We start from the raw sequence: 26,690 nt of genomic DNA on the forward strand, positions 1-26,690 counted from the left end.
GCCTGGGCAACAGAGATGCCCTCTCAAAAAAAAAAAAGGAAGATGTAGACATATCCATATTGCCTTATGCTAAGATTATTCATTACTGTGAAGAAACAGGCGTTCGTTTTAGTGTTATCTCTGCAACTATTTGTGATCTTACGATGCCTCCTAAGTTCCTTGGATTTCAGTGTGTGCAGCTGTGAAAACTGGAAGCAATGATTCTTGCCCAGTCATCTTCATGTTTTTACATGGATTTCCTGGAGGCACCTTAAATTCAACCTGCCCAAAACATACTCACTGTCTCCTCCTTATGTATATTTTTCCTTTCTTTTCTTAGTTTATGTTAGTATCTTCCATCCCCGTTGACCAAGCAAAAAATTCATGCCATGTTTTACTGACTGCTGCCTCCCAACACTACCATTCCTCATGAAGTCTTGTCAACTTTACCTTGGCCATAGCTCAGGCATGCTTCCTTTATTCTATTATCTTCAACATCTTTACCTGATCTCTGGGAATCACTCCTCACCTGCCAATCCATCTTTCTCACTGTTTGTAGTTATCTTTTTGAAATGCAGTTTTGATCACTCACTCCACTGCCCCAAAATGTGACTGGTTCTTAAATACAGTAAAACTGCTATACAAAGATATGCACATGGAACTTCAGACTTCTTTCAATGGAAGTCTAGCCCCGATCTATGTGTATCTATATCTGTCTATCTGTATGGATATATGTAAAAGTGTGGTTTCTATAATCTGTAATGGTTAAAAAATTTTCACTCAAGTCACAAGAGCTGGATTTGAAAATGGTCCTATTATTTATCAAATGTGTGATGTTTCTGTATTTAATAGTGCATTAAATACGAATAATACTTTTTTGCTAAAAGGAATAAAAGGAAGATAAATTCTACCTGTTAGCATTGCTATGAGGACTGAGGGAATTCAAGTAAAGAATTCAGGGCAGTCACTCCACACAGGAAGAAGGGAAGGGCTCAGAATAGTGTGAGCTCAGAGACAATGTAGAAAAGAAGCTGAAATTTAGGCTCAAAGTATTGGAAGAAGGAGAATTAGGAAGAGAAAGGGAAGGAGAAGGGGAAGGAGAAATTGTTGAAATTGCTGTTTGGGTGAACCATTTATTTTCATAATTGTTCACAGGCCTGCTTATCACACAATTTTGTCCTTTCCTCTTCTACTGAACTTGTTCTTATCTTTCAATCCTAAGCATCAATCCTGTATACCCCCTTGGCTACTCGCTCCCATGGTTATACCATGAAACTTGACAACACCAATCACTGCAACCTCTCATTATCTGAGTTTCAAATCATATTCTTGCCTCACTCTCCAGACTCTTGTCTTACTATCCTTTATTTAGGACTCTGAATACAACAAACCTTTGATTTCACAGAGACCTGCAATCTGTTGATCCTATCCCTTATCTTTCCTGTTTTCCTTCACTTACTCCATAGCTACAATTCCATAGCCAGTAAATACAGCAATTAAATATTTGCTGACTTGCATCAACGTTTTGCCTGCTACTCTCATTTCATATTACTTGCTTAGCAAAAACCAACTCAAGTAAATGTAACTTTCTACCTACTCTTTACTTGTGCTTTTGTAGCTGAATATAGCTAGAGGAAAAGGTATAAATGGGCTGATTCGCCTCACTTTAAATTCATAGCTACTAATCTCATGTTGCCCATTAATGTTACTGGCAGTTATACTACATTTATCAGGCAGCCTCTCTCACATACACTCCTAATGATATTTCATGTCTTTTTCTCTCTTCTCAAATCTCCAACACCTTCCCCCTTTCCCCCACTCTTAGCTGACCTTGATTTTAATTTCATGTAATATAAGAAGGAGAATTCTACATGCTTTCATATGTGAATTTTTTTTCACTCAAGTTTGTCTTTAAGCATATAATCTGTCTTTCCTCAAATTTCCATAAAACAACTGCCTGTAGTCTTTAAAGCAAAACCTTCACTTGTGCACAAGATCCCATCTTTTCTTATAAAAGAGCAAATCTTCAGCCATTCTTTCTCTCTTCTGTGTCATCAATTTCTCCCACTAAGATGAATTATGCCTATCAGCATGTCAGCATGTAGTCAGATCTTCCATTGCAACAAATTTTGCTTCAATTTAACTTTTCTCTCCTCTACCACTCCATGCTCTGTTCTCTTTCATAGGAACATTCCTTGAATTGTCTAACTTCACTCCAATGTCTTACATCATATTCCAATAATTATTTTGTTCCTAAAATGTAATAGCAACTGCTCTTATCAAGGTTCACCAATAACCTCCTGTTTCTAACCTAGTAGTCAATTCCTGGTCTTCATATTACTTGGACAATCAGCAAATTTTGTCACATTTGATCATTTCTCCTTTGGTGAAACTCATTCTTCACTCAGTTTTCTGTTGCACATGCTCTCCTCATTCTACTCTGGCTACTCATTTTCAGGCTTTTTTTTTTTTTTACTTTTTACTCCCAATTTATCTGATCTGCATGTATCGAATTGCTTCAGGACTCAAGCCTTTCATTCACTTCTTGACTTTATATTCCTTGCACACGCTGATGTGTTCCAAATTTGTATCTCTGGTCCTAACTTTTTTACCTGCAATCCATACTCATATACACATCTTCCTACTTGATTTCTCAACATCAATGTCTCATGGGCATCTAAAACTTATGAACAAAACCAAATACCTGTTATGCTTCAACCTCAATTCCTCCCCACCAAATACTTTATCATTCCAGAGTTCCCCCCACCTTTGAAATCTTCATATTTCTCATTAATCAGGCCAAAACCTTTGGAATAATTCCTAGCTCTTAATTAATTCTTAATTCTTATTATGAAAGCCATCATCAACTCTTGGCAGTACCATCAAAATATATCCTGAATCCATGAAATAATATACCAAGTCTTGTTATGAAATAATATTGGAAGGCTAGTTATGATTTTATATTCTGAGCTGAGTTATGGGAATAAAGTGGTTCATCATATTATTCTGCCTAGTTTTATATTGTTTAACTTTTCATAATAGACAATTAAAATCAAATAAATAAAAACAAAACATGGCCAGGCACGGTGGCTCACACCTGTAATCCCAGCACTTTGGGAGGCCGAGGTGGGTGGATGATTTGAGGTCAAGAGTTCGAGATCAGCCCAGCCAACATAGTGAAATCCCATTTCCACTAAACATACAAAAATTAGCTGTACATGGTGGCACGCACCTGTAATCCTGGCTACTTAGGATGGTGAGGCAGGGGAATTGCTTGAACCTGGGAGGTGGAGGTGGCAGTGAGCTGAGATCGTGCCACTGCACTCCAGCCTGGGTGACAAAGCAAGACTCTGTCTCAAAAAAAAAAAAAATTAAAAACAGAAACAAAACATATACTGAGTCCTACCACTTCTTACCCCCTCCTTAAGTACAACCAAGTCTCGTTGGAACTACTGCAGTAATCTCCTAATTCTAGTCTTACCATAGCAGCTGGAGTAAACCTTTTAAAACATAAGTTAGGGTATGTAATTCCTCTGCTTCAAAACCCTGTGATGACTGTTTGTCTCATTCACAGAATTAACAGAAGTCCTTGCTCTTTTCTCTTGTTACCCCTCTAACCTCATCACGTAGCACTTTCCTTATGTTTCCTAAATATCCAAGAATCCTCCTCTTTTGAGATCTTTGCGCTTGCTCTTCAGTCTGCCTAGGATGTTCTTCTCCTCAGAGATCCCCATGGATCATTCCCTAATTTCTACCAAATCTTTGCTGCAATGTCATATTCTCATGGAAGTCTTTCCTGACCCCTGACACTCACTATGTACTTTTTATTCTTATTTTTCTCCATAGCCTTTATTGCCTTCTACTTGCAAATTTTGTTTCCCTAATCCCCTTTCTCCTCACCAAAATATAATCTTCCTATGGGCAAGGCTGTTTTTATCTTCTTTATCCACTGAGCTATTCTCAGTGCCTAGAACAGTGCTTAACACATTATAGACACTCACTAAGTATTTTTCAACTTGATGCCTTAGCTGAAATGTCAACTACTCTGTGGAACTCTCCATAGTCCTCCAACTCAGAATTCATCAATTTCACCTTTATCTCACCCGTTCGTTTTGATTACATTACCGTTATGGCCTTGGCCACCTTTTATCAAGTTTGATGTTTGGTTGAGTATGTGTGTATTTCTTTTCCTGATGATTGAGACTGGATTTTATTCATAATTTCATGCTCAAGTGTCCAGTATCATGCCTCATGTAAACATACACTGATCAGAACTGATATGGTAGAGGTGGCAGAGAGATATGATATTCTTGATAGATTTTTTTTCTTACCCAATAAAATAAATTGTGTTACTGAGGAGGATAAATAAGCTGACTACAGTTCAATAAAAACTTTAATTCCAAAAAAAGTTGATATTAAAATTTTATTCTAATATCTCCATTTATTTTGATTTTTCTGGCTCTCAACTAGAGCCATAAAATATGCTACTGTCTCTGAGCAGTTGTCTATGATGTTTGTTTGTTCATGTAGATTTATTTAGCTGCTTGACACAATACCTTTCTAAAACGTTGTGAATTTAACATTTATCTCAGATTAACAATAACTTTGTCAGGAAAGTTATTCTAGCTCAGATCATCACACATCTTTCTGACTGGTTAATGGTGTAGATAATGCAAGTGACATAATTCACATCATTTTATCCAACCCCTTGGGGTGCTTTTATTTCATAAGTTAAAAAGCAGCATATATTCCAAAACATGAAAGCTAGAATTCACAGTGAAGTAATTGCTTCATAGAGATCTAGCTATCCTCCCTTAGTACCTAAAAATCATTAGGAATGAAAAGTGATCTTTGAGGTCATAGTCTAACTTCCTGCTACCTAAACATTCAGAGACCAATGCTCAGAGGAAAGTCCCATGCCCAAGGCCACAGTTTTATCATCAACAGTGACAGCAAGCATTTATTAGGCACTTACTCTGCCAGATACCAGGCTAAGCATCTTACATAAAGTATGTTTACCAAGATGAGACTTAAAGAACAAGTTTATACCTCCATTATACAGCTAGTAAGTAGTAGAACTAGAATTTAGTGTAGACCATAGTCCAAATCAGGCACTCTCAATCCCTTATTCATCTTGCTTCCTTAGTGGATTAACCTGCAAGAGAACTAAATGTTCTTGATATTTATAGAATTATGACATGCAATTATTTTATATGTTTCTTTCCAATAATTTTTTGACTTAATGGCTAAGTTGATTTGCATTATTTATTTACCACTAATAAAACACACTAGTGAATTTTTATTATTGTATTTATTTTGAGAGATGAGGTCTTGCTATGTTGCTCAGGATAGAGTGCAGTGGTGTGATCATAGTTCACTTGCAGCCTCAAACTCCTGGGCTCAATGGATCCTCCCACCTCAGCCTCCTGAGTAGCTAGGACTACAGGTGCATGCCGCCATGTCTGGCTAAGTTTTTGTATTTTATATATATAAAAAGAACATTATACCTCTCATTTGTAACTAAAATGACTATGAACTGTAACACAGTATAGCCAAAAGGTTAAGGCTATGTGGCTGTGGAATTGAACCACCTGGGTTCAAATCCTGGCTTGGTATTTTACCATCTGTGTGGCTTTGGGCCTATTACTAGTGACTTTGTTTTCTCACGTGGAATAATAATAGTATCTGATGTGTAAGGTTTTGATGAGTATTAAATGAAGTTAAATAAAAACACCTAAAACACTTGCTCTTTGTTTGGTGCACCCAAAACATTCCATTCTTATTAGCTAATGCCATGTGCAAATCATCATGTGGGTTGAAAATTAAAATAACTGAAATACAAGGGTGTTTCTTAACTCTTATTTAGAGAGGACTTTATTACTTTCACAAGCATTCACCCATTTGATCCTCACATAAGGTATTTATGATGATCTCCATTTCACAAATGAGTATGCCTTTCTCTGTTCAGAAAGACTGAAAAATATTGCTAAGAAACCACACTAATAGTAAATATTAGAACTGGGATTTCAATGCCAGGTTTCTACTCCAGTGATCTCTTCACTGTGCCATACAAAGTGAAAGACATTTTCTGAAAAAGCTCCATATAAAATACAGTGGGAGTGCAGATGAGAGAATTAAAATGCTTTTATGAGCATCATTCAATTTAATCCTCACAATAACACTGTGAGGTAGGCAGATAAGGGACCGGTATCTTCATTTTGCAAATGAAGCAGAGAAGGCTCCAAGATAGCCCCTGACTTGCTCAAGGTCACACACTGTTTTGTGGCAGAACAAAGGCTGAACTAGGTGTTCCAACTTGCAGCAATATATGCTTCACATTGCTTTATGCTGCCTCAGAAAACCTCTGCTCACTGTTCAGGATTAGAAGCCAGCTTTTTGTGATTGACATGGAGGATTCCTTTTAGAATTCATGGTATATTACATTTTTGACGTGGTGTTTACATATTCTTTCCCCGCTCTTCAGAGTTGAGGACTCTGCAGCTGATGGAGCTTGTTATCCATGAGGGAGCCTATTGTGATGGAAAGAGAACAAGACTCAGAATCCTAAGCATGACATTCTGGCCCTGGCTTAAAGCTTGGCAAAGTTAGCCTTCTTCTTAGAGCCCCACTCTGCTTCTCTGTAAATATAAAATCACGGCTCTGTACTTCAAAGTGTTTTTAATTCATTGAATGAGAGAATAATGATTTTATTTCTCCAGTGGACTTAAGGCATATTGAAAATGAAACATGCCATCCACAAATGTCATATATAAATGAGCAAATATTGAATGTGAGTTGACTATATGTCCATGTCCAGCAGTGTACTAAAAATAGAAGAGAACCCAGCAGATTCTTTGGAAGGAGTTAATCTTGAAAGGTTCATCTTACTGATGAATGTATAACCACACACTTAGTTAAGAGCTTTAGTGGAAAGGAACATGCTTCTGTGAGAGCATTTATGAAATGTGTGCATGATGTCTATGTCATAATCAGATTTGCATTTTCAAAAGATGACTATGACTAGAAAGTGGAAACTAGAGCAGAGGTCAGCCAGGTGGGTGCCAGAGTCATTCAGCAGGCTACTGCAGAAGTCCAAACAAAAGATGGTAGCTTGGTCTAAGGGTATGTCAGTGGAGATGGAGCAGCGGACAGAACTTTGCAGATATTTAGGGGGCAAAACTGACAGGACTGGATGATGCATTGCACATGAATGGTGAGGGAGAAGGGGTTGTCAAGGACAGTCACTTGGTTTCTGGCATATTCCAGTGTGGAGATGATTGTGCAATTTGCTGAGATTAGGATGCTGGAAAGGTCCATATTTGAAATGAAGATCATAAATTCAGTTTCAGACAAGTTGTGCTTGATATACCTTTAAAACGTTCAAATGGGAATGTCCACAAGGGCCTTGGAAATAGGAATCTGGAGCTCAAAGGAGAAGACTGGGACAGAGATATGTATCAGTAATGTGTCAGCATGTGGATGCTTGCTACAGCTAGAGAAGGGTAAGATGGCCCATCCGAAGAAAACAGAATGAGAAGAATCCAGAACTCAGTCACATTTATCATGTGGATAGAGGCTGAAACTAAACAAAATTAGAATTTGAAATCAAAATCTGTTTCACCCCAACTCCCAAGATATAGCTCATTATTTGCAGTTACAGTAGCTATTTGTTACATAACTAGTCTCAAGTGTGTATTAGATGTTGAAGCAGAGATTAAAGGGAAGCACATTTTTAAAAAGCTCATTCCTAGATTTATCCTTTTTAACAATTCAATAAAAAACAATTTTTAACCAAAACTTAGTGGAAATATCTCTAACCAAGAGAGGTAAGCAAAAAGAGACATTTCCAGTCTTCATTATGCTTTTATCTGGCAGTGAAACATCTGGAAACCTTTCTCTCTAAGATAGCATTGATTTCCAAACCTATGGTTTTAGGGTAATAAGGAAGGTGACATTTGAGTGGTTATCACTCTGCTATCACTTTGAGTTCTATTTCATTAAACACCATGTTTCAGTTTTGAAATCTTTTAATTGTTATAACATTCTGGCATTCACTAAAGAAATAATGAATGAAAGTAGAACAGATAAAAAGGAGATGCTAAAAATCTTTCCACTAAAAATAACAACTCCTTCTCTACAAAGGAATGTTAATGTAACTCTTCCTCCCTGAAGCAACTAATTAGGTGTTTGACACCTCAAGGCAGCATTTGTTGCTCAACTCACAAGTTGTAACTAAATGTTAACACTCTGAGGCACTTAGGCAAGATAATATGTATTTACTAAAAATGCATATTAGAGACTTGCTACAAATAATCCACTAAGAAGCAGAATCATGTTTAATCTCTAAACTCTACTTCTGAAATGTAAAAATAGAAGTGCTGAATTCAGCTAACACAAACACTTGTAGATATAGGAGATTTTCTATTTTTTATTCCTAATGAAGAGTATTAGAGTAGTGAGGTTTCTTTAAGTAGATCCCACTCTCCATTACAGATAATGAAATCAAGACCCAGGAAGGTGAAGTGACATGCAAAAGATGACCGAAATAAATGGGGATGAAACATGGAATAGAATCCAATTTTCTAGGCATTTCTGAGGTCACATTATGTGGAGATTTTATGTAATTATTCTCGTTTAATTTCACATTTATTTATGCATTTATTTAAAAAATTATGAGCCCCAGCAATGTAGCCATTTTTTTACGCTCAGTGAATCTATATGCTAAGTGTGAATAAAATATAAATGGAATATGGCTTCTCTTTTTAAATAATTTACAATGAAGTCAAAGAAAATTTCATGTCCATTAATACAAAGTGATACATAATACACTAGATGTATAAACCAAAAGCAATGAAAACACAAAAGAGAGCATTTAATGGTACTGGGTTTGAAGACATAAGGGTACGAAGTTTCAGCTAAACATTTCTTTTGAATTGGATTCCAATTGGGTTTCAATTGAAACAAGCTTTTGCCAAACAGAGTCAGAAGCGTGAGTCAGGAGAAGGTAACTCCAGGCTCATCATCACTGGTCATTGAGAAATGCAAATCAAAACCAGAATGAGATACCATCTCATGCCAGTTAGAATGGCGATTATTAAAAAGTCAGGAAACAACAGATATTGGAGAGGATATGGAGAAATAAGAACATTTTTACACTGTCGGTGGGAATGTAAATTAGTTCAGCCATTGTGGAAGACGGTGTAGAGATTCCTCGAGGATCTAGAACCAGAAATACCATTTGACCCAGCAATCCCATTACTGGGTATATACCCAAAGGATTATAAATCATTCTACTATAAAGACACATGCACACGTGTGTTTCTTGTGGCACTGTTCACAATAGCAAAGACTTGGAACCAACCCAAATGCCCATCAGTGATAGACTGGAAAAAGAAAATGTGGCACATATACACCATGGAATACCATGCAGCCATAAAAAAGGGATGAGTTCGTGTCCTTTGCAGGGACATGGATGAAGCTGGAAACCATCATTCTCAGCAAATTAATACAAGAACAGAAGACCAAACACCACATGTTCTTACTTATAACTGGGAGTTGAACAATGAGAGCACATGGACACAGGGAGGGGAACATCAGACACTGGGGTCTGTCTGGGGGCGGGCGGGGGGCTAGGGGAGGGATAGTATTAGGAGAAATACCTAATGTAGATGACAGGTTGATGGGTGCAGCAAACCACCATGGCACATGTATACCTATGTAACAAACCTACACGTTCTGCACATGTATCTGAGAACTTAAAGTGTAATAAAAGAAAAAGAAATGAAAGGAAAAGGGAAAGAAAAATAAGAAAAGGCAGAGAAGCTGACATGGACATAGGGGTCCTGGGGCAGGACGGCTCATTGCAGATGATTGTGCAAAGCTTTGGGCCACATCGTGAAGGTCTTTGAACCTTGTTCCATGGAGATGAGATCATATTAACCTAGAATGGCAGCTAGCACAAGGTTGTGGGCATGGAGTTTACAGGTTGTGTGTGTTAAAAGGGTATCTTTGTCAATAGATGATAGTAAAAATGGAGAAGACTCATGGCAAAATGCTAGAAAAAGCTATTATTATAATGCAATACATTTAAGTACCAACTAAATCAGGGACCAGTTCTAGGCACAGGAGAATATACTCTACCCAGAATTAGGCCTCAATGTAAATTGCACAACGGTGCACCGCATGTTGCCATGCTTGACTTCATGCTTCAAAAGATGTCAGTGCTTAAGAGTTACAGGGAGTGATCTCTGTAAAGCAGGAACATTATTGTTAGTGGGTCAAACTGCATGCTTTTAAAATAGAAACAGTTATTTTCCAAGACACTTTAATCAGGTAACTCAAAGTTCTTAAAACTAGCATTCACAAAAAAAAAAAAAAAAAATGCTTCTTATTAACTAACTCTTCTTATAGCCTCCTTGTAAAAGTCCAGGTGGATGTGGAGAAATAGGAACACTTTTACACTGTTGGTGGGACTGTAAACTAGTTCAACCCTTGTGGAAGTCAGTGTGGCGATTCCTCAGGGATCTAGAACTAGAAATTCCATTTGACCCAGCCATCCCATTACTGGGTATATACCCAAAGGACTATAAATCATGCTGCTATAAAGACACATGCACACGTATGTTTATTGCGGCATTATTCACAATAGCAAAGACTTGGAACCAACCCAAATGTCCAACAATGATAGACTGGATTAAGAAAATGTGGCACATATACACCATGGAATACTATGCAGCCATAAAAAATGATGAGTTCACGTCCTTTGTAGGGACATGGATGAAATTGGAAATCATCATTCTCAGTAAACTATCGCAAGAACAAAAAACCAAACACCGCATATTCTCACTCATAGGTGGGAATTGAACAATGAGAACACATGGACACAGGAAGGGGAACATCACACTCTGGGGACTGTTGTGGGGTGGGGGGAGGGGGGAGGGATAGCATTGGGAGATATACCTAATGCTAGATGACGAGTTGGTGGGTGCAGCGCACCAGCATGGCACATGTATACATATGTAACTAACCTGCACATTGCGCACATGTACCATAAAACCTAAAGTATTATAATAATAATAATGATAATAATAAAAGAAAAAAAAAAAAAAAGTCCAGGTGGACAAGTTGTCTACAAACTTTTTAGCATGAGGAATCAGACTGCGTATATTTGATGCTCTATGTGAATTTTCATTGAGTAAATTTACAGTGAATGGATTCAGGCAGGCACAAGTGACTTGATTCCTTTACTTCAATCGACTTATCCTGAATTTGGCTTAACTCCCCCACACTGCCAACTTAGGGGGAAAGGAATGAAGTGGAGAAGCTTTGTCTGACAATCCATCTGGTGTTACAGATCATGACTCTGAGTTCTGCATATTTGAAGGGTAATTATGTCTTCAGATTCATAGGAGAGAACATCACTGAGAGGGAGGAGGCTTGGGGTCCCTGCTGCTTTCACAGGAGTCATTAACACAGTGAGAGGCAGAACAACCCAAGTTTACCCAAAAATTGGGTAAACTTCTCATATTCACTGTTCTCTTTTCTTCAGAACCCAGTGTGCTTATCTGCCCATTTACAGAGGAGTATGGACTACAGCGAGCAGAGAGGAAATCCTTAATTACCGCTTCATGGAAAATTTACTTTAGGTGGCTAGTGTTGGCCTATAGTCAAACCAGAGAAATCCCTCATAATAAACTGCCCTTCCAAACTCAGATGTTACTTACTTGTTGGGAAATGGTTTGCTATGTTTTTTTACAGCTATTAAAGCCTGGAAAGGGTGATTAAAAACTTCGTGGGAATCCTTGGGGCTAGAACTGAACAAATCTGTGAAGGACAACATGGCAGGAAATACCATTTTCTCAATATGCTTTTGTATAACATTAGCAATTTCACGTCACCCCATTAAAACCCAGGGAAGCCACACAGCAGTTTGGCAGCAGACACTCATCCACCAGTGGGGACATCAGATACCATAAGACTTATCAAGCTGTACTGTGGAACTCAGGGAACTCCTATTTCTTCTCAGTGTCCCCCAGAGAGCAGTTTCCAGCCCTTTAAAAATGATTATTTTCATTATTGGAACTTGTTCAATGTCTGTAGTTATGCTCACTCTTTTTGTTTTGATTTATCTTTGCAAAGAAAATTAATATGATAGAAAATATCAATAAAGTTTTTTTGGGGTGGGGGCAAGCCCCAAGGTCAGTGAAACCTATCTATGTAGCTTTTTTCTATATGATTATATCTCTCATTAATTTATGTCCTCAGATGCCTGGTTTTAAATACTTTGTGGAAAAGTCCCCTTCTTGGATGCAATAGGATATATTTCTTATGAAGTTGTGGTGGTATTTTGTTATTATAAAATAATAGCAGTGACTGCCATTATGGCAGAATCCATATTAAGTATCAGGTGCCATGTATTTTGTTTTAGATATTTGACCTACAGCATTTCATTTAATTCTTTCAGACATTGTGATACGAACATTTTTATAGCACATTTTTATAGTTGTACTTGAGAAATCTGGGGCCAGAAAGTTTAATGTGAAGGCCAGAAACAGCCCCCCTGACTTACCCCAGTCCTGAACTACTTACTCCACAGTCTACATAGGCTTTTGAGGTTTATTTTTTGTTGTTGTTGTTTGTTTGTTTGTTTAAAACAAGGTTTTACTCTGTCACCCAGGCTGGAGTGTAATGGCATGATCTCAGCTCATGGCAACTTCTGCCTCCAGGCTCAAGGGATTCTCGCGCCTCAGCCACTCGAGTAGCTAGAATTACAGGCTCATGCCACCATGCCCGGCTAATTTTTGTATTTTTACTAGAGAGAGGGTTTCACCACATTGGCCAGGCTGGTCTCGAACTCCTGACCTCAAGTGATCTGCTTGCCTTGGTCTCCCAAAGTGCTGGGATTACAGGCGTGAGCCACTGTGCCTGACCTACATAGTGTTTAGATGCAAACTCCCTTTGATATGATAAGCAGATTTCTGGAAAGTGGCACATAAAATTGAAATGGTTAGATTAAACCATGGTTTAAAACCACTAAGAGCCCACATTGTGGAAACCAGTGATCAACCCAGGGCAGAACCAGCAGGTGATTAGAAGTTGAACCATAGAGTTGTCTTGGAGGTGTATTTACATAGCAAGCACAATGCATTTGCCTGGGTTCTATTTTATAGATCAAAACCATGGAAACATTTTCAAAAGATGCTTTATTTATACTTTATGTAAGACTGAGAAAGTATGAATTGTCCATATCAATGAATATGTTTATATATAAATTTTTTATGAATTATTAATTTTGGATAATTTTTGGAGGCTAATGAAGATCATTAAATCTTCCCCATTATGAAATCCAACATCCTCTTTCATATGTAAGTGATATTTTCATTTCATGATCTTGGACATTTTTACCTGGACATGTACAAATTTTCTTGCCTCTCTTTCCTTTAAAGTATACCTGTTCAGCAAAAGACATAAACAGACACTTCTCAAAAGAACACATGAAAACAGCAAACATATGAAAAAAGTGCTCAACATCACTAATCATCAGAAATGCAAATCAAAACCAAAATGAGATACCATTCCACATCAGTCAGAATGGCTATTACTAAAAAAAAATAAATAAAACAATACATGCTGGCGAGGCTGCAGAGAAAAGGGAATGCTTATACACTGTTGGAAGAAATGTAAATTTATTATTTTAGGCACTATGGAAAGCAATTAGGAGATTCCCGAAAGAACTGAAAACAGATCCACAATTTAGCCCAGCAATACTATTAACTGGTATATATCCAAAATAAATTAAATAATTCTAACAAAAACATCCATGCACTCATATATTCTGGACAAAGAAAATATGGTGCATATACACCATGGAATACTATGCAGCCTTAAAAAGGAATGAAATCACTCCCTTTGCAGCAACATGGATGTAGTTGGAGGCCATAATCCTAAATAAATTAATGCAGGAACAGAAAACCAAATACTACATGTTCTCACTTATAAGTAAGAGCTTAACACTGAGTACTCAGGGACATATAGATGGCAACAGTAGACATGGGACTGTCAGATAGGAGGGAGGGAGGAGGGCAAGGGTTGAAAAACTGTTGCATACTATACTTACTACCTGGTCATGACAAGATCAAGCATACCTCAAACCACAGCATCACACAATATACCCATGTAACACATTTTCACATGTACCCCAGAATCTAAAATAATGAAATTATTTAAAAAATAAAGTACAGAAGAATACCTGTTCAAAGGGTTATGGCCAGCATGACTTGGAACACAGTTATGTCATCCAATTTATTTAGTATTTGAAGAATAAAGTCAATTATGAAAGCTGTCCTTCCTTATAGATACCCAAGGTGTTTGACAGGCAAATCTGACCTTTAATAACAATGTTGCTTGAAGGTCTAGAAAAGATGCTATGAAATGATTCACAGCAGATGATAGACAAATTCATCCTCTCAGCAGTCTCTGAGTGCTCATTGTCCCCTTTTTCCCTATAGGACCTCATGTCTTTTACCCAAAGTTCTCATGATCCAAAGAAGTTCCTTATTTTTCCACTATTGTTGAATGATATCAATACTAGATTTAGACAATGAAGTTCCAGATTTCATTCTTAAGTGTGATACCCACTAACTGTGAAGCCTTTCAATAAATCAAGTTGCTTTTCTAAATCTCACTCTATATATGTAAAATAATGATAACAAAACCACCCTATCTATATCAGTAAGCTACCTGAGGCACTGAGTATAAAAATTCTTCTGCTAAAAAAAAAAAAATAAGAAAAAATCCCCATCTCCATGTACTCAATCTCTTTGAGCTATATACAACAAGGCATACAATTCTATTATGAGGGTTTGCTTTTAAAAAGCAACTTGCTGACCTAAATGATCTTAGTTTGGTAGAATATAGCAGTGTGGTATGTGGACAATGGGAGCATTGTTTCATATTTCTTAGCCTTACCTACTTTAGATTACTACTGAATCTCATCCAGACCCCTACTCTCCTGGAAGTCAGAATTCAGCCTTCCAGAAACTTCATACTGCACTTCTAAAAGAATACCTAAACCTCAGGCTATATCCAGATTCATACAGGGTGTTTTTCTCTATTGTAAAACATATCATTCATTTTACAGTTTTAACTATTTGTAAGTGTACAGTTCTATGATATTAGTGCATGTACTTTGTTGTGCTACCATCACCACCATCTGTCCACAGAATTTTTCATTGTCTCCAATTAAAATTCTTTACCTATTAAACACCAACATCCCGTTCTCCCATCACTTAGCTCCTGGCAACCACTCAGGGTGCATATTTTAAATACTAGCAGTGCTAGATAAGATGATGCTAACCCCTATAACAAATAAGCCCTAAAATATATAATGGCTCAGAACTATTTCTGACTCTATAAGGTATGGAAGGGATGTTACTGATTGTCATTTCTTTTCCCAGCTCTTCTCTAGAATTATTACAAATGTTGATTGTTCCATCATCACCCATACGGCTTCTAAGGTCATCATGCTTCCCTACCTCAAGACAACAGGTGGAGGAAGAGAACATGGTGAATTACCCATGTGCAGTTTATTTTAGGCTAGGCCTGGAATCAGTACACATCACATCACATACACTCAACCTCTTGATGAGACTCAGTCACATGGCCTCAACTAGACTTCAGGGAAGCTGGAAAATACAGTCTAGTACACGAAGAAGAAATTTTGGGTTTGAGGATAAGCCAGCCAGTCTCTGCCATCAGTTATATTAAGAGTGTAGATATGCCTAGGAATCATCATCATTCATGCACTTAGAACTTTTACTTTTTGAAAATCTAATTTTCCCTGGCAGAAAAAGATATTTCATTTTAAATATGTCCAAAACCAAAACATATGTGAATGGCAAAATTAAAGTGTACATATAATTCCACTGAGAAGCAAGAGATATTATCTAGATACAGAAACCTTGAGAAACAATTGAGAAGCTTAGAGGAAGTCCCTTCTTTACTCAGTTCAATCAGCTGTATGTTAAGTTCCAATGAGGATATCTAAAATGTTCAGAAGGTCTAGAATCATGTGTGTCTTTAAAGAATACTTCAATAGTTACCATTTCTAAAATGTCAGCATCCATATCCAAAAGGTTTGTCGTCTCTTAATATACACTATACATGTAACCATGATCAGTCGATTAATTCATTAATTTGCAACACTGAGGAAGTTTTTAGTTGATAAACGTATTGATATTGAACACATACAGATGTCGCTTGAAGAGCAAGACAAACAGGCATATGTTGCAGTTTCTCTTCACGTAGGAAGGAATCTACTTCCTTTCACTAATTGCACTTAAAGTAACCACAGGGACTCAGGCTCCATACATAGAACACTTAGCATCTGCGTTTTCCTTTCATACAATGAGAGAAAATGCATAAATGCATTTGTTGGCAATACTGACAAAGACCGATTTGTGGAATAATTGAAACCTTGATTTCTGTCATTAGCCGGATGTTTGCAAAACCCATCTTCCTGTCTACATTCCAGATGTTTCTCCTTATTTTAATAGCTCCTTGTTTTTCATGGGTTTTGAATTCCAAATTGTAAAGTGTTGAGGAAAAAGACTTTAGTTTGCAAGTTTCATGGAGAATGACATAATCTTAAACTCCGCAGAATCCTTGCAACATTTATTTGTAGGTCCTTCCAATTAGTTTATTTTCCATAGAAAGTCTGAGGTCTTGAATTATGTCCTAGAGTCAACATTAGATGAGTGAGCAACCTTTTGGTTCACCTCACTACTCTTGCACATCAAATACAGATTTTGGCTGAAGGTATTCTTTTTGGAATAATCTTTCTCTGCAACTTTGATTTCTCAGGGAACGAGCATTGAATACAACACAGCCTGGGTCCCTTCAGCTCACTGTGGGAAACCTGAAGCCAGAAGCCATGTACACGTTTCGAGTTGTGGCTTACAATGAATGGGGACCAGGAGAGAGTTCTCAACCCATCAAGGTGGCCACACAGCCTGAGTGTGAGTATGAAAAGGAACGGGCCACATTTAGAAAGTGTTTATTTTCCTCTGCACTATCCTTGAATTCTTTCACAGAACCTTTGTGAGGTGACAAAATGGAACAACAATTTTTTTTTTTTAAGTAACCTATATAACTCAAGGACTTTTAAAAGTAAGATAACTTGTAAATAGAATGGCCTCTTCACTTAGGCCACGTACCATAATGGCAAATTAACCTCTCTAAAGGACTAATATATCCATGCAGTCTACATATTCATTTCCTAAGAAAGTGATTTACTCTGCCTGACAGTGTTTTATCATCATCGTTGGGTTTCAGCCTCCTCTTTTGAATTTTCAGATTTTTTGAGTTTGTAAAGAGTGTAACATCAAAGGTAAAAGAACAATAGCATACAACTTCTAAATCCAGGGACTAATTTAAAAGCTTAAACACACACCGCGTGCACTGAAAAAGCTACTAAAAGCAAATTGAGACTTGAGGAATACGAGAGATAACCTCTATTGGATAATCTCACTCTCCTCTACCTTGAATCACTAGATTCACCTTTTTTTTTTTTTTCCACAAAGTAAAGCAGCTGAATGTTCTTTGACCAACATATAATTCAATGATTTCTACTTTGATAAAGGAAGACCTCCAAAATTACATATCGAAAACTATTTCTGTACTTGACAAAATTTTGTTTTTTCTTGTGCATTTCTAATGTTTTTTGAAAAGATTAGTTGCTGATGAGCCATTCGCCAAATTTGTTTTGTTTCACATTAAGAAAAAATTGGAATTTAAAATCAAAATGAAATGCATGGCTACTTGTTAACAAACTGCCTAATGTTAAATACCTAACTGTACCTATTTCCTTTTTATATAACAAAATTTATAATGATATTTTGATTTCCTGTTCATTTTACATGAAACTGTAAAGAGGTATATCAAAATCACCTCTTGTATTTTGGGAATAAGGTGAAGTAGAGATTGGAAATATTTTAACTGGTAATTGTGAGAGAGTAACCTTTGTATTCTATCACTTCTTGGGTGGTTTAAATCAGCAAGTCGAAGAAGAGACAGCAGGAGATACAGTCTGAGTGCACTTTCGACAGAATCTCCATCCTTTCTTTCATTTGCCCAGGGCTACAGAGACAAGATGATAACAAATTGGAATAAAGTATTAATTGAAGGGAGGGAAGAAGGCTAAGTTGTGCAAGTACTACAAATATTTGCCTCACAGAAATAAAACCTCAATAACTTCAAAAGCATAGTCATGTTGAGGTTCCAGACAATTATTTGGAAATGCAGGCCCCCAGGCATAATAATAATTTGTAGGACCCAAATAATTTCTGTTTGCAAAATAAAAACACGGGGCACATTGTTAAAAATTATTAAGATTATGGGATGGCTACAGCAGAACATGAGGCCATGCACAACTTCACCCTTTGCTGCCTATGAGCTGGTCCTGCTCCCAGGTTTCTGTTCTGGGCAATGTTTTGTTGCTGTACTGATTTAAATCACTAAACAATGCCAATTGCCCCTTCTTAATGTCTATATTAACATAACATTTCAATCTTCTTTTTTTATTTTTGGGACAGAGTCTCTGTTGCCCAGACTGGAGTGCAGTGGCACAGTCTTGGCTCATCGCAACCTCCGCCTCCCAGGTTCAAGCGATCCCCAGCTAATTTTTGTATTTTTTAGTAGAGACGAGCTTTCACCATTTTGGCCAGGCTGGTCTCGAACTCCTGACCTCAAGTGATCCCCCTGCCTCAGCCTCCCAATGTGCTAGGGTTACAGGCATAAGCCACCGCGCCCGGCCCAACATTTGAGTCTTCAATTGCTTTATTGAATTTCTCTTCATAGATCATCTATGTAAAATCAATAACTTTTATGACTATTTTATGTTTTTTATTAAAAACAAATTAGGTTTTACATATATACAATACACACACACTATATATGGTATATGTCATGTGGTAGATAGGTCAACAATTTAAAAACTCTTGAAAAATTCCTTAAAGAAATCCTTGATAAATTTTCCAGTATTGGAACTAACTTTAAAAGTATGCTCATTTTCAAAAGATCAAATCTCCATGGATTATCTGAATTTTTCATCTCCTAGTTCTAAAATTATTGTAAAATTGTTATACTGTACTTTTCAGAGCTGACTAGTCGTGATTACATTGCATTTCTGATAAAAATCCTGGTTGGTTAGCCTTGCTTTGTAAGAATGAGCATTTTTTTTTCTTTGATCAATACTATTGTTTCTAAGCATTTAACTTAAGAAAGCAGTTTTCAGTGTTTTAAAATTTTACTTTTTTTTTTTTTTAACACCAACGTTCCCAAGCCAAGGGACAGTAAAGTATTTTCCTTTTTGGCACTGGCTAAGAACACTCATTCCATAAAAATTAAAAAAAATAAAAACTATGATAAAATGATACAATATATTCTGCCATTTTAATATAATTAAGTTAAAAAGAATAATGATTTTTTTTTTGTATCACACATATGGCCTTAACTTTGTAAAACACAAACAATGACATAACTCAATTCATAAGTATGTTTAATAAACATTTATTATGTTCCTAACACTGTTCCAGGCTGCATGAGGCATGTTAGAAAAGCATATATGAGTAATAAAGCGGCAGCATTTATGGATCTCAGCAGATTTGGGGGGAAGCAAATCTTTTAAATATGTAACAATAACAAAACAACTCAAGTAGGGGAACTTATAAGAAGTTGGTAAATGGAATATAAACAATCTGAGTCACAGATTTGCTCATGGGCCCATGACCTGTGATGGCTGCAGCATATTACCTAGTTAATTTCTTATGCCCAGATCATACTGCATCCACCTCCTCAAATCAGTCTTGTAATCCAGTTACAATGACAGCCACGTCTATGCTTTATATATCACACATTCCTTCCCATTCAGAAAGCAGTGTGAAAAATTTGTGCAGAGCACCTCACTGGACCCAAGTCTCTATAAGCATTTACTTTGCTTAACAATTAGCGTAAATGATAAGGTATAAAATAACAAAAGCCTAATTGAATAAAACATGCTGATTGTTAGTGGTGTTGTCACATATAAATTCTATTCTCTAAGAAATGAAAATGAAGAATCTTTCTGCCTTAGAAACATGATGCAGCCATGAATTTTTTTCATTAATGGCAGCAATAACAGCCTTAGAATGCTAACCATATTTTGGCCTTTAGTAACAGCATTGTTCTGTTAAATTACCTGTTTTCTTAGCAATATATGGAATAAGGATACCTTTGCAGATCATTGTTTATTTGCACTGTGATTTGATTCTGTTTCATTGAACATTGCCACTGGATAATTCATCCCTTACTGAGTAGACAAGTAGTTAGGAATAAAGTAGCCTGCATAAACAAGACATTCAGAATATCCTTTACATGTGCAAAAGAGTTAGCCAATTCCTTCAATTCATGTATATTGAGTACTGCTAAACGCACTTGCTGTCTTTCTTACAGACATTAGAATAAATAAATTATATTATCATGAGTTATAGGCATTGCATGTGTATTTTATCTTCTGTTGGTAACATAAAATGCCATTTTGGCAATTTGAAAGTATTTCTAGGATAAGGAGCACTTACTTCATCTTCTCCAAGCCCGCTCAATAAGACACCAATTACTGAAGAAGATGGAATATACCAGAGATCCTATGGTTCCTTTCCTTTCCTTTCCCATTCCTTCCTTCCTCCCTTCCTCCTTCCCGCCATCCTTCCCTCTTTGTTATAAGCCCAATTTTCTGTCCTTAAGAGAAAATGCGAGGGCTGGTTTTATTACTTCGTTAGACTATCAGAATTTAGAGGCAAGATCAGGTTAAAGAAAACGTTTTCATCAATATTTCTTTTCTGAAAAAATGATCTTATCTTTTGAAAATGGGTCTCAGCTGAGTATGCATTTGGTTGCTGCTTTTATCAATGTTTTCCAAATGTGATGTAGTAATTGTACACTAAAATTACATAGCTTGTATACAAATTGAATTTCAAGTTTTTCATATTATTTGAAAATATCAACTCTATTATACAAACCATATTTGAAAAGAATAAAACTGATGGAAAATATGTCTGAAATATAAATCAGCCAGCAACTGTTTCTAAAAGTGCATACATTTTGTAGTAATCATTTAAAGAGATCAACAGCCCAAGATCCAGTTTATGAAATAATTGCTCGAAATAGAAAGGTTTGATTTATATGAAGGTTTGTCTCCTCTGATGATATCTTCCTTGGCTAAACCCTTGCCCATTCTCCCCTGCCTTTATGGTATATAATTTCTCTACCATATTATCAGCCAGGATTTAAGGCCCTGTCTGCTTAAGACTTGTCTAATCTTTTCATTCCACATGTGGAGATTTCTTGAATTATTATTTGCAGTCCTTTAAGATCCTGTTAAGGCAGTTTAATCATAAAGGATGTTAAAATGGACCACATACTGGCTTGAGGGCTTGAGTTAGAATGGGAAGCCTATTTGCAAGAGCACAACTCAATTATCTACAAAGCTGTTTTATATTTAAGAGTTGTAAGTAATATTCTTAGTCTATTATATTCTTTATACTAAAAAGATGAGTGAAAGCAACCCACCAAGTTGAGTGACTTTAGAATATATTATCTAGAGGAATAGCCATATTTGCTTCTTTCCTCCTTCGTGAGATTTTAAAAATTCTAATAGGGCTCTACTTGTATGGTTGTTAGGAAAAGAACAGAGAAGTTCAAATAATGTCTCTGAACATTACTACCTGTATCCTAGAGCAAGTTTGTCAATCATTGAGACCTCAGTTTCCTGAACTATAAATGGGAATATCATTTATTCCTCTTCTTCCTAAGTTGCAAAAATGAAATATGATAACACATGGGCAGCCACTGGGTCTTGCCTGGCATCTCAATTAAAAAAAAAAAAAAAAAAAGCTCCTCGACCCAACGGGATCAAATAAGAACATAATTTCAACTGCTCTACATTTACAAACAAAGTGCGATACTCACCAGGGTAATCACTTGGGTAAATAAGGCTAATATAATACCTCATTTACAGTTTAGAACTAGCTTGATCACTATACAGTCAGCGCATTTACATACTCTGTTACTTTCTCCCTAATTAACCTCTCCTTAGCATTTGGCAGGCTGTTATAGATTGGCTTGTCTAAATTTTGATGCCTTATGAACAGAAAGTGCTACATTATCCCATAAGATGTATCACAGCATTGCCATTTTATAAATAAAGCCATGTGTCACTTAAAGAAGGATATACATTCCAAGAAACGCACCATTAATTGATTTCATTTTTCTGAGAACATCATAGTGTCTTACACACACCTAGATGGTAGAGCCTACTACACACCTAGGCTATATGGTATAGCCTATCGCTCCTGGGCTGCAAACCTGTACAGCATGTGATGATACTGAATACTGTAGGCAATTATAACACAGTGGTAGATATTTGTACATCTGAGCATATCTAAACATAGAAAAGGTAATGCATTGCATTAGAATGATATGATGGCAAGATGTCACTAGGCGATAGAAATTTTTCAACTTCATTATATTCTTATGGGACCTCCTTAATATATGTGGGCTGTTGCTGATGAAAACATTGTTACGTGACACTTGGCTGTCATTGGTTGGTTGATGTTGGTAGAATCTGGTTTGGGAAATATATAAAATATCAGTTATATTTATTAAAGGATGGTTACGTAAATTAAGCAAACTAAGTTGATCACAGCTCTGTCTAGCTCATTACTTTTGTCACTTGATTTACAACTATTAACTGCACCGCACTGAGATTTGAATAAATATTTGGGATGACCACTATGGCGAACCTGTCCACTTGACAACAATTCAGTTGTCTGATCCCGTACATGGCCAGACATAAATAATGGAAAGAAGTAAAGATAAGCACTGGCATTACATCTTTTTTGGTAGCATACAAATACATTATTTTAAAGGTCTCTCAATGTAAAAAAATGTTTTCGGGTATTATAAATAAGAGATGGGGAACGTTAAAAACTTATGGTTTAGTATCCTCTGTGACCAAAGGCTTAAGGAATTCATTTGGATTTAATGGTCAATTAGGTTAGGTATGATGTCTTTGATAATGACATATATTAGTGGAAGGATTAGAGGTAGGCTTGAGATGATGGGTTGTTTAATCACCTCTAGAAGACTTCAAAGCAAATGTGAGTCACTGTTCTTTCTCCATTCATTTAAAAATATTTATTTTGTGCTAAGTTCTAGACCTACAGTTTCCAGTACACTAACCACAAGCCACATTTGTCTATTTAAATTTAAAAGTATTGAAATAAAATAAAATTTAAAATACAGTTTGTCAGTCACAGTAGCCCTATTCCAACTTCTTAGTAGCACTTAAAATTTAAATAAAGTTAAAAACCAAAAATTCAACTTATCTCTCTTGTGAGCCACATCTCACTAATTCATATATGATTACTGGCTACTGTATTGGAGATCACAGAGAACATTTTCATTATTTCAGAAAGTTCTCTCAGACAGTGGCAGTCTAGGCACTATGCTGGTAAATGAGGATACAAATGCAAGTCAGAAATGGTCCTGACTCTCAAGGAACTGGTAGTCTAGTGGAAACAACTTCAAATAGAATTCACTAAAAACAGCTTTCACAGAGTTCATCTCCCTGAGCAAAATTGTTCAGTTTTGTTCAAAACAAAAAAGTTAATTATGTGCTAAATTAATAGACATGATTTTTTAAAGGCCAGAGAATCTAGACCTGAAGATATGCTGTTTATTTACTTGTTAGTTAATCACATTAAAAATCCATTACCTGGAAAAGTACATAAGTATCTTCTGAAGTTCAACTGAAAGTGAAGGACATAGCTTACTAGTTGCTTGGGTTGAACAGTGGTATATCATAAGTGTAATTTCCCTAAAAAGCTTCTGCTGGCTCTTTTGTTTTCTCTTTTCTTTTGAGCACATAGCATGATTCAGGCTTCTTCAGTTGGTATAACCAAACATCTAGAAAATTTATCTGCTTCATGAGAAATTACATAGGAAGAAAGCTAACTTCTCATAGACAGACATAAGGGAGTGTAGGAAAGGGGATAAGAAAGTGTCATAATAATTATTGGTTTTCAGGCAGCATGGTCAACTAGTCTAGGAGAAAGAGGTTCCCTAAGTAGATCTGATTTGGGTTTAATCGCCTAGTTTGGTTATATACCCTACTAAACACGAAAGCAGTTGGTTTGCTAAGCCGAATTAGAGCAAAAGCCAGCATGAACATCTTTGGGGATATTGTCATCATGCTGGTGCAGCTGAATGAAACTCTACTCCAAGGATATGAGCTGAGCTGCTTTAGGCAACTGCTTTGATGGAGGGCTGATGAACACCACTAAGAAACAGTAAAGATAGAAAGGAATAAGGCATTTTAATCACATATGTATTGAAGCACTCCCTCATTTTTAGAGCATATTTTTCTATGCAGTTCGTAAGTATTTATTGAGCTCCAACTATGTGTCCAGACTTTTATAACATGCTTGGGATAGAAAATAAAATAAGGGCAGAAGTTTCTTTCTTTGTCTGTTTCTGCTGCTATAACAAAACACCTGGCACTGTGTAATTATAAAGGATAGAAATGTATTGCTCATGGTTCTGGAGACTGGGAAGTCTGAGATTAAGCAGGTTTGGTGTCTAGTGAGGGCTGGTCTCTGCTTCCAAGATGAAGCCTTGTTGCTGCATCTTCCAGAGGGTATGAACGCTGTGTCCTCACATGGTGGAAGAAATGGTAGGACAAAAAAGAGGAGCTAGTTGTTCCCTCTAGCCCTCTAATAAGGACTAATCTCCTCATGAGGGTGGAGCCCTCATGGCCTAATCATCTTTTAAAAGATTATTAAAATATTTGCATTGGGGTTTAAATTTCAACATGAATTTTGGAGGGGACACAAACATTCAAAGAAGTTAAGGATACTATTTTTGATGAAAATATACCTGTAAAATAAATGGACCTAAATAATACTGTGGGATCAAATTTACTTTCTCTCTTTTTTTTTTTTTTTTTTCTTGAGATGGAATCTTGCACTGTTGCCAGGGCTGCAGTGCAGTGGCGTGATCTCAGCTCACTACAACCTCCACCTCCCGAGTTCATGTGATTCTCCTGCCTCAACGTCCCCAGTGGCTGGGATTACAGGCACACACCACCACACCTGGCAAAGTTTTTGTATTTTTAGTAGAGATGGGGTTTCACTATTTTGGCCAGACTGGTCTTGAACTCCTGACCTCGTGATCTGTCCACCTCGGCCTTTCAAAGTGCTAGGATTACAGGTGTGAACCAGCGTGCCTGGCCCTATTTCCTTTTTTTAACCTAAAGTAAGTGTTACAAAGTTTCAGTATGTAATTAATGCATAATCTAATGCAGATATAATTTGATGCACAAACCATATTGTCTTTTAGTATAAAATATTTTAGTATATTTTAGAAATTATCTGATATAACACTCCGCCAAAATTAAGTAAAACTCCCTTTTAAATTACTGTACTATTTTATGGATTCTTTTAACTGCAGGTTATATTCTGCCTGCTGTAATATATGGTGAATTTTACATGTTACATAAAAAGTCAATAATATGACTTTAGCTATTTTTACATTACAATATTCTTACATTACATTACATTACATTACATTTCTTTAATTACTCAATCTTTCCTCCTTGGGGAACCCAAGATCCCATGCAATGAGGAGTTGAGTTGGGACAGAATTTGTGATCACAGGCTATTCTGCAGGGAGTGGAGATTACCATGAGTTAAAATAGAAAGATTTTAAGCCTATGACAAGCAATTACTGCTTCTAATTGTAGCTGTTAAAGTCAAAGCTGAGATGTTGTCACTCATTTCTGGAAGGAAATGACCACAGATTTGTATCAACTGAGAGTCAAGCAATGGAACTGTTAGCCCATGGTCAGTGCTAGTAACTTGTACATTGTCCTCTTATTTAAATCTATAATTGGTGTTCCAGGTTATCCAAATGGAAGTAGAATGACATGTTTAAAAACAAAGATTTAGAAGTCAGACTGGGTTTGCATTCTAGCTTTTTCTCTTGTCAGCTAACTGGGTTAAGTTAGCTTTTCTTGATTTTTTTTTTTTTTTTTTTTTTAATCGGAGACGGAGTCTCGCTCCGTCGCCCGGGCTGGAGTGCAGTAGCGTGATCTCGGCTCACTGCAAGCTCCGCCTCCCGGGTTCATGCCATTCTCCTGCCTCAGCCTCCCGAGTAGCTGGGACTACAGTCGCCTGCCACCACGCCCGGCTAATTTTTTGTATTTTTAGTAGAGACGGGCTTTCACCGTGTCAGCCAGGATATCTATCTTGCAGGGATGCTGTAAAGATTAAAATAAAATATTTAAGATGGTAATGCAATTGTACACCTTCAAATGGTTATTCTGAGGATTAAATGAGATACTTAGTTTACTTTCTGGTACATTGTCAGCCCTCAATGAATACCAGATACTGTTAAAATCATCCATTATAACTCCATTACTTGATTCTAATTATTTCTCATATAATGATGCTCCTTAATGCTGCACGTGATTTGCTAACTTCTGTATCTGTGTTTTTTTGGATATGTTTGAAATGCTGTTCTTATCCATTAGGCTATTTCATAAGTCCCTTCTATTTTTCCTTTAAGATTTTGATTAAATATTTCCAAGAGCAAAAAGCCTATCCTGTCTAATTCATCAC

General features: G+C 36.6%; 1 protein-coding gene across 5 annotated transcripts in view; it reads left to right on the forward strand.

The window, feature by feature from the left end:
• DCC (DCC netrin 1 receptor) overlaps positions 1 to 26,690 on the forward strand; it is a 1,213,980-nt gene that overhangs the window by 825,637 nt on the left and 361,653 nt on the right. For all 5 annotated transcript variants that reach the window (XM_063653694.1, XM_054461350.2, XM_063653695.1 and 2 more), the window contains exon 9: positions 16,840 to 16,994. In XM_063653694.1, the coding sequence (XP_063509764.1) occupies positions 16,840 to 16,994 (155 nt within the window). The remainder of the gene's footprint in view (positions 1 to 16,839; positions 16,995 to 26,690) is intronic.

Source organism: Pongo pygmaeus, chromosome 17, assembly GCF_028885625.2.
Source record: "Pongo pygmaeus isolate AG05252 chromosome 17, NHGRI_mPonPyg2-v2.0_pri, whole genome shotgun sequence".
NCBI lineage: Eukaryota > Metazoa > Chordata > Mammalia > Primates > Hominidae > Pongo > Pongo pygmaeus.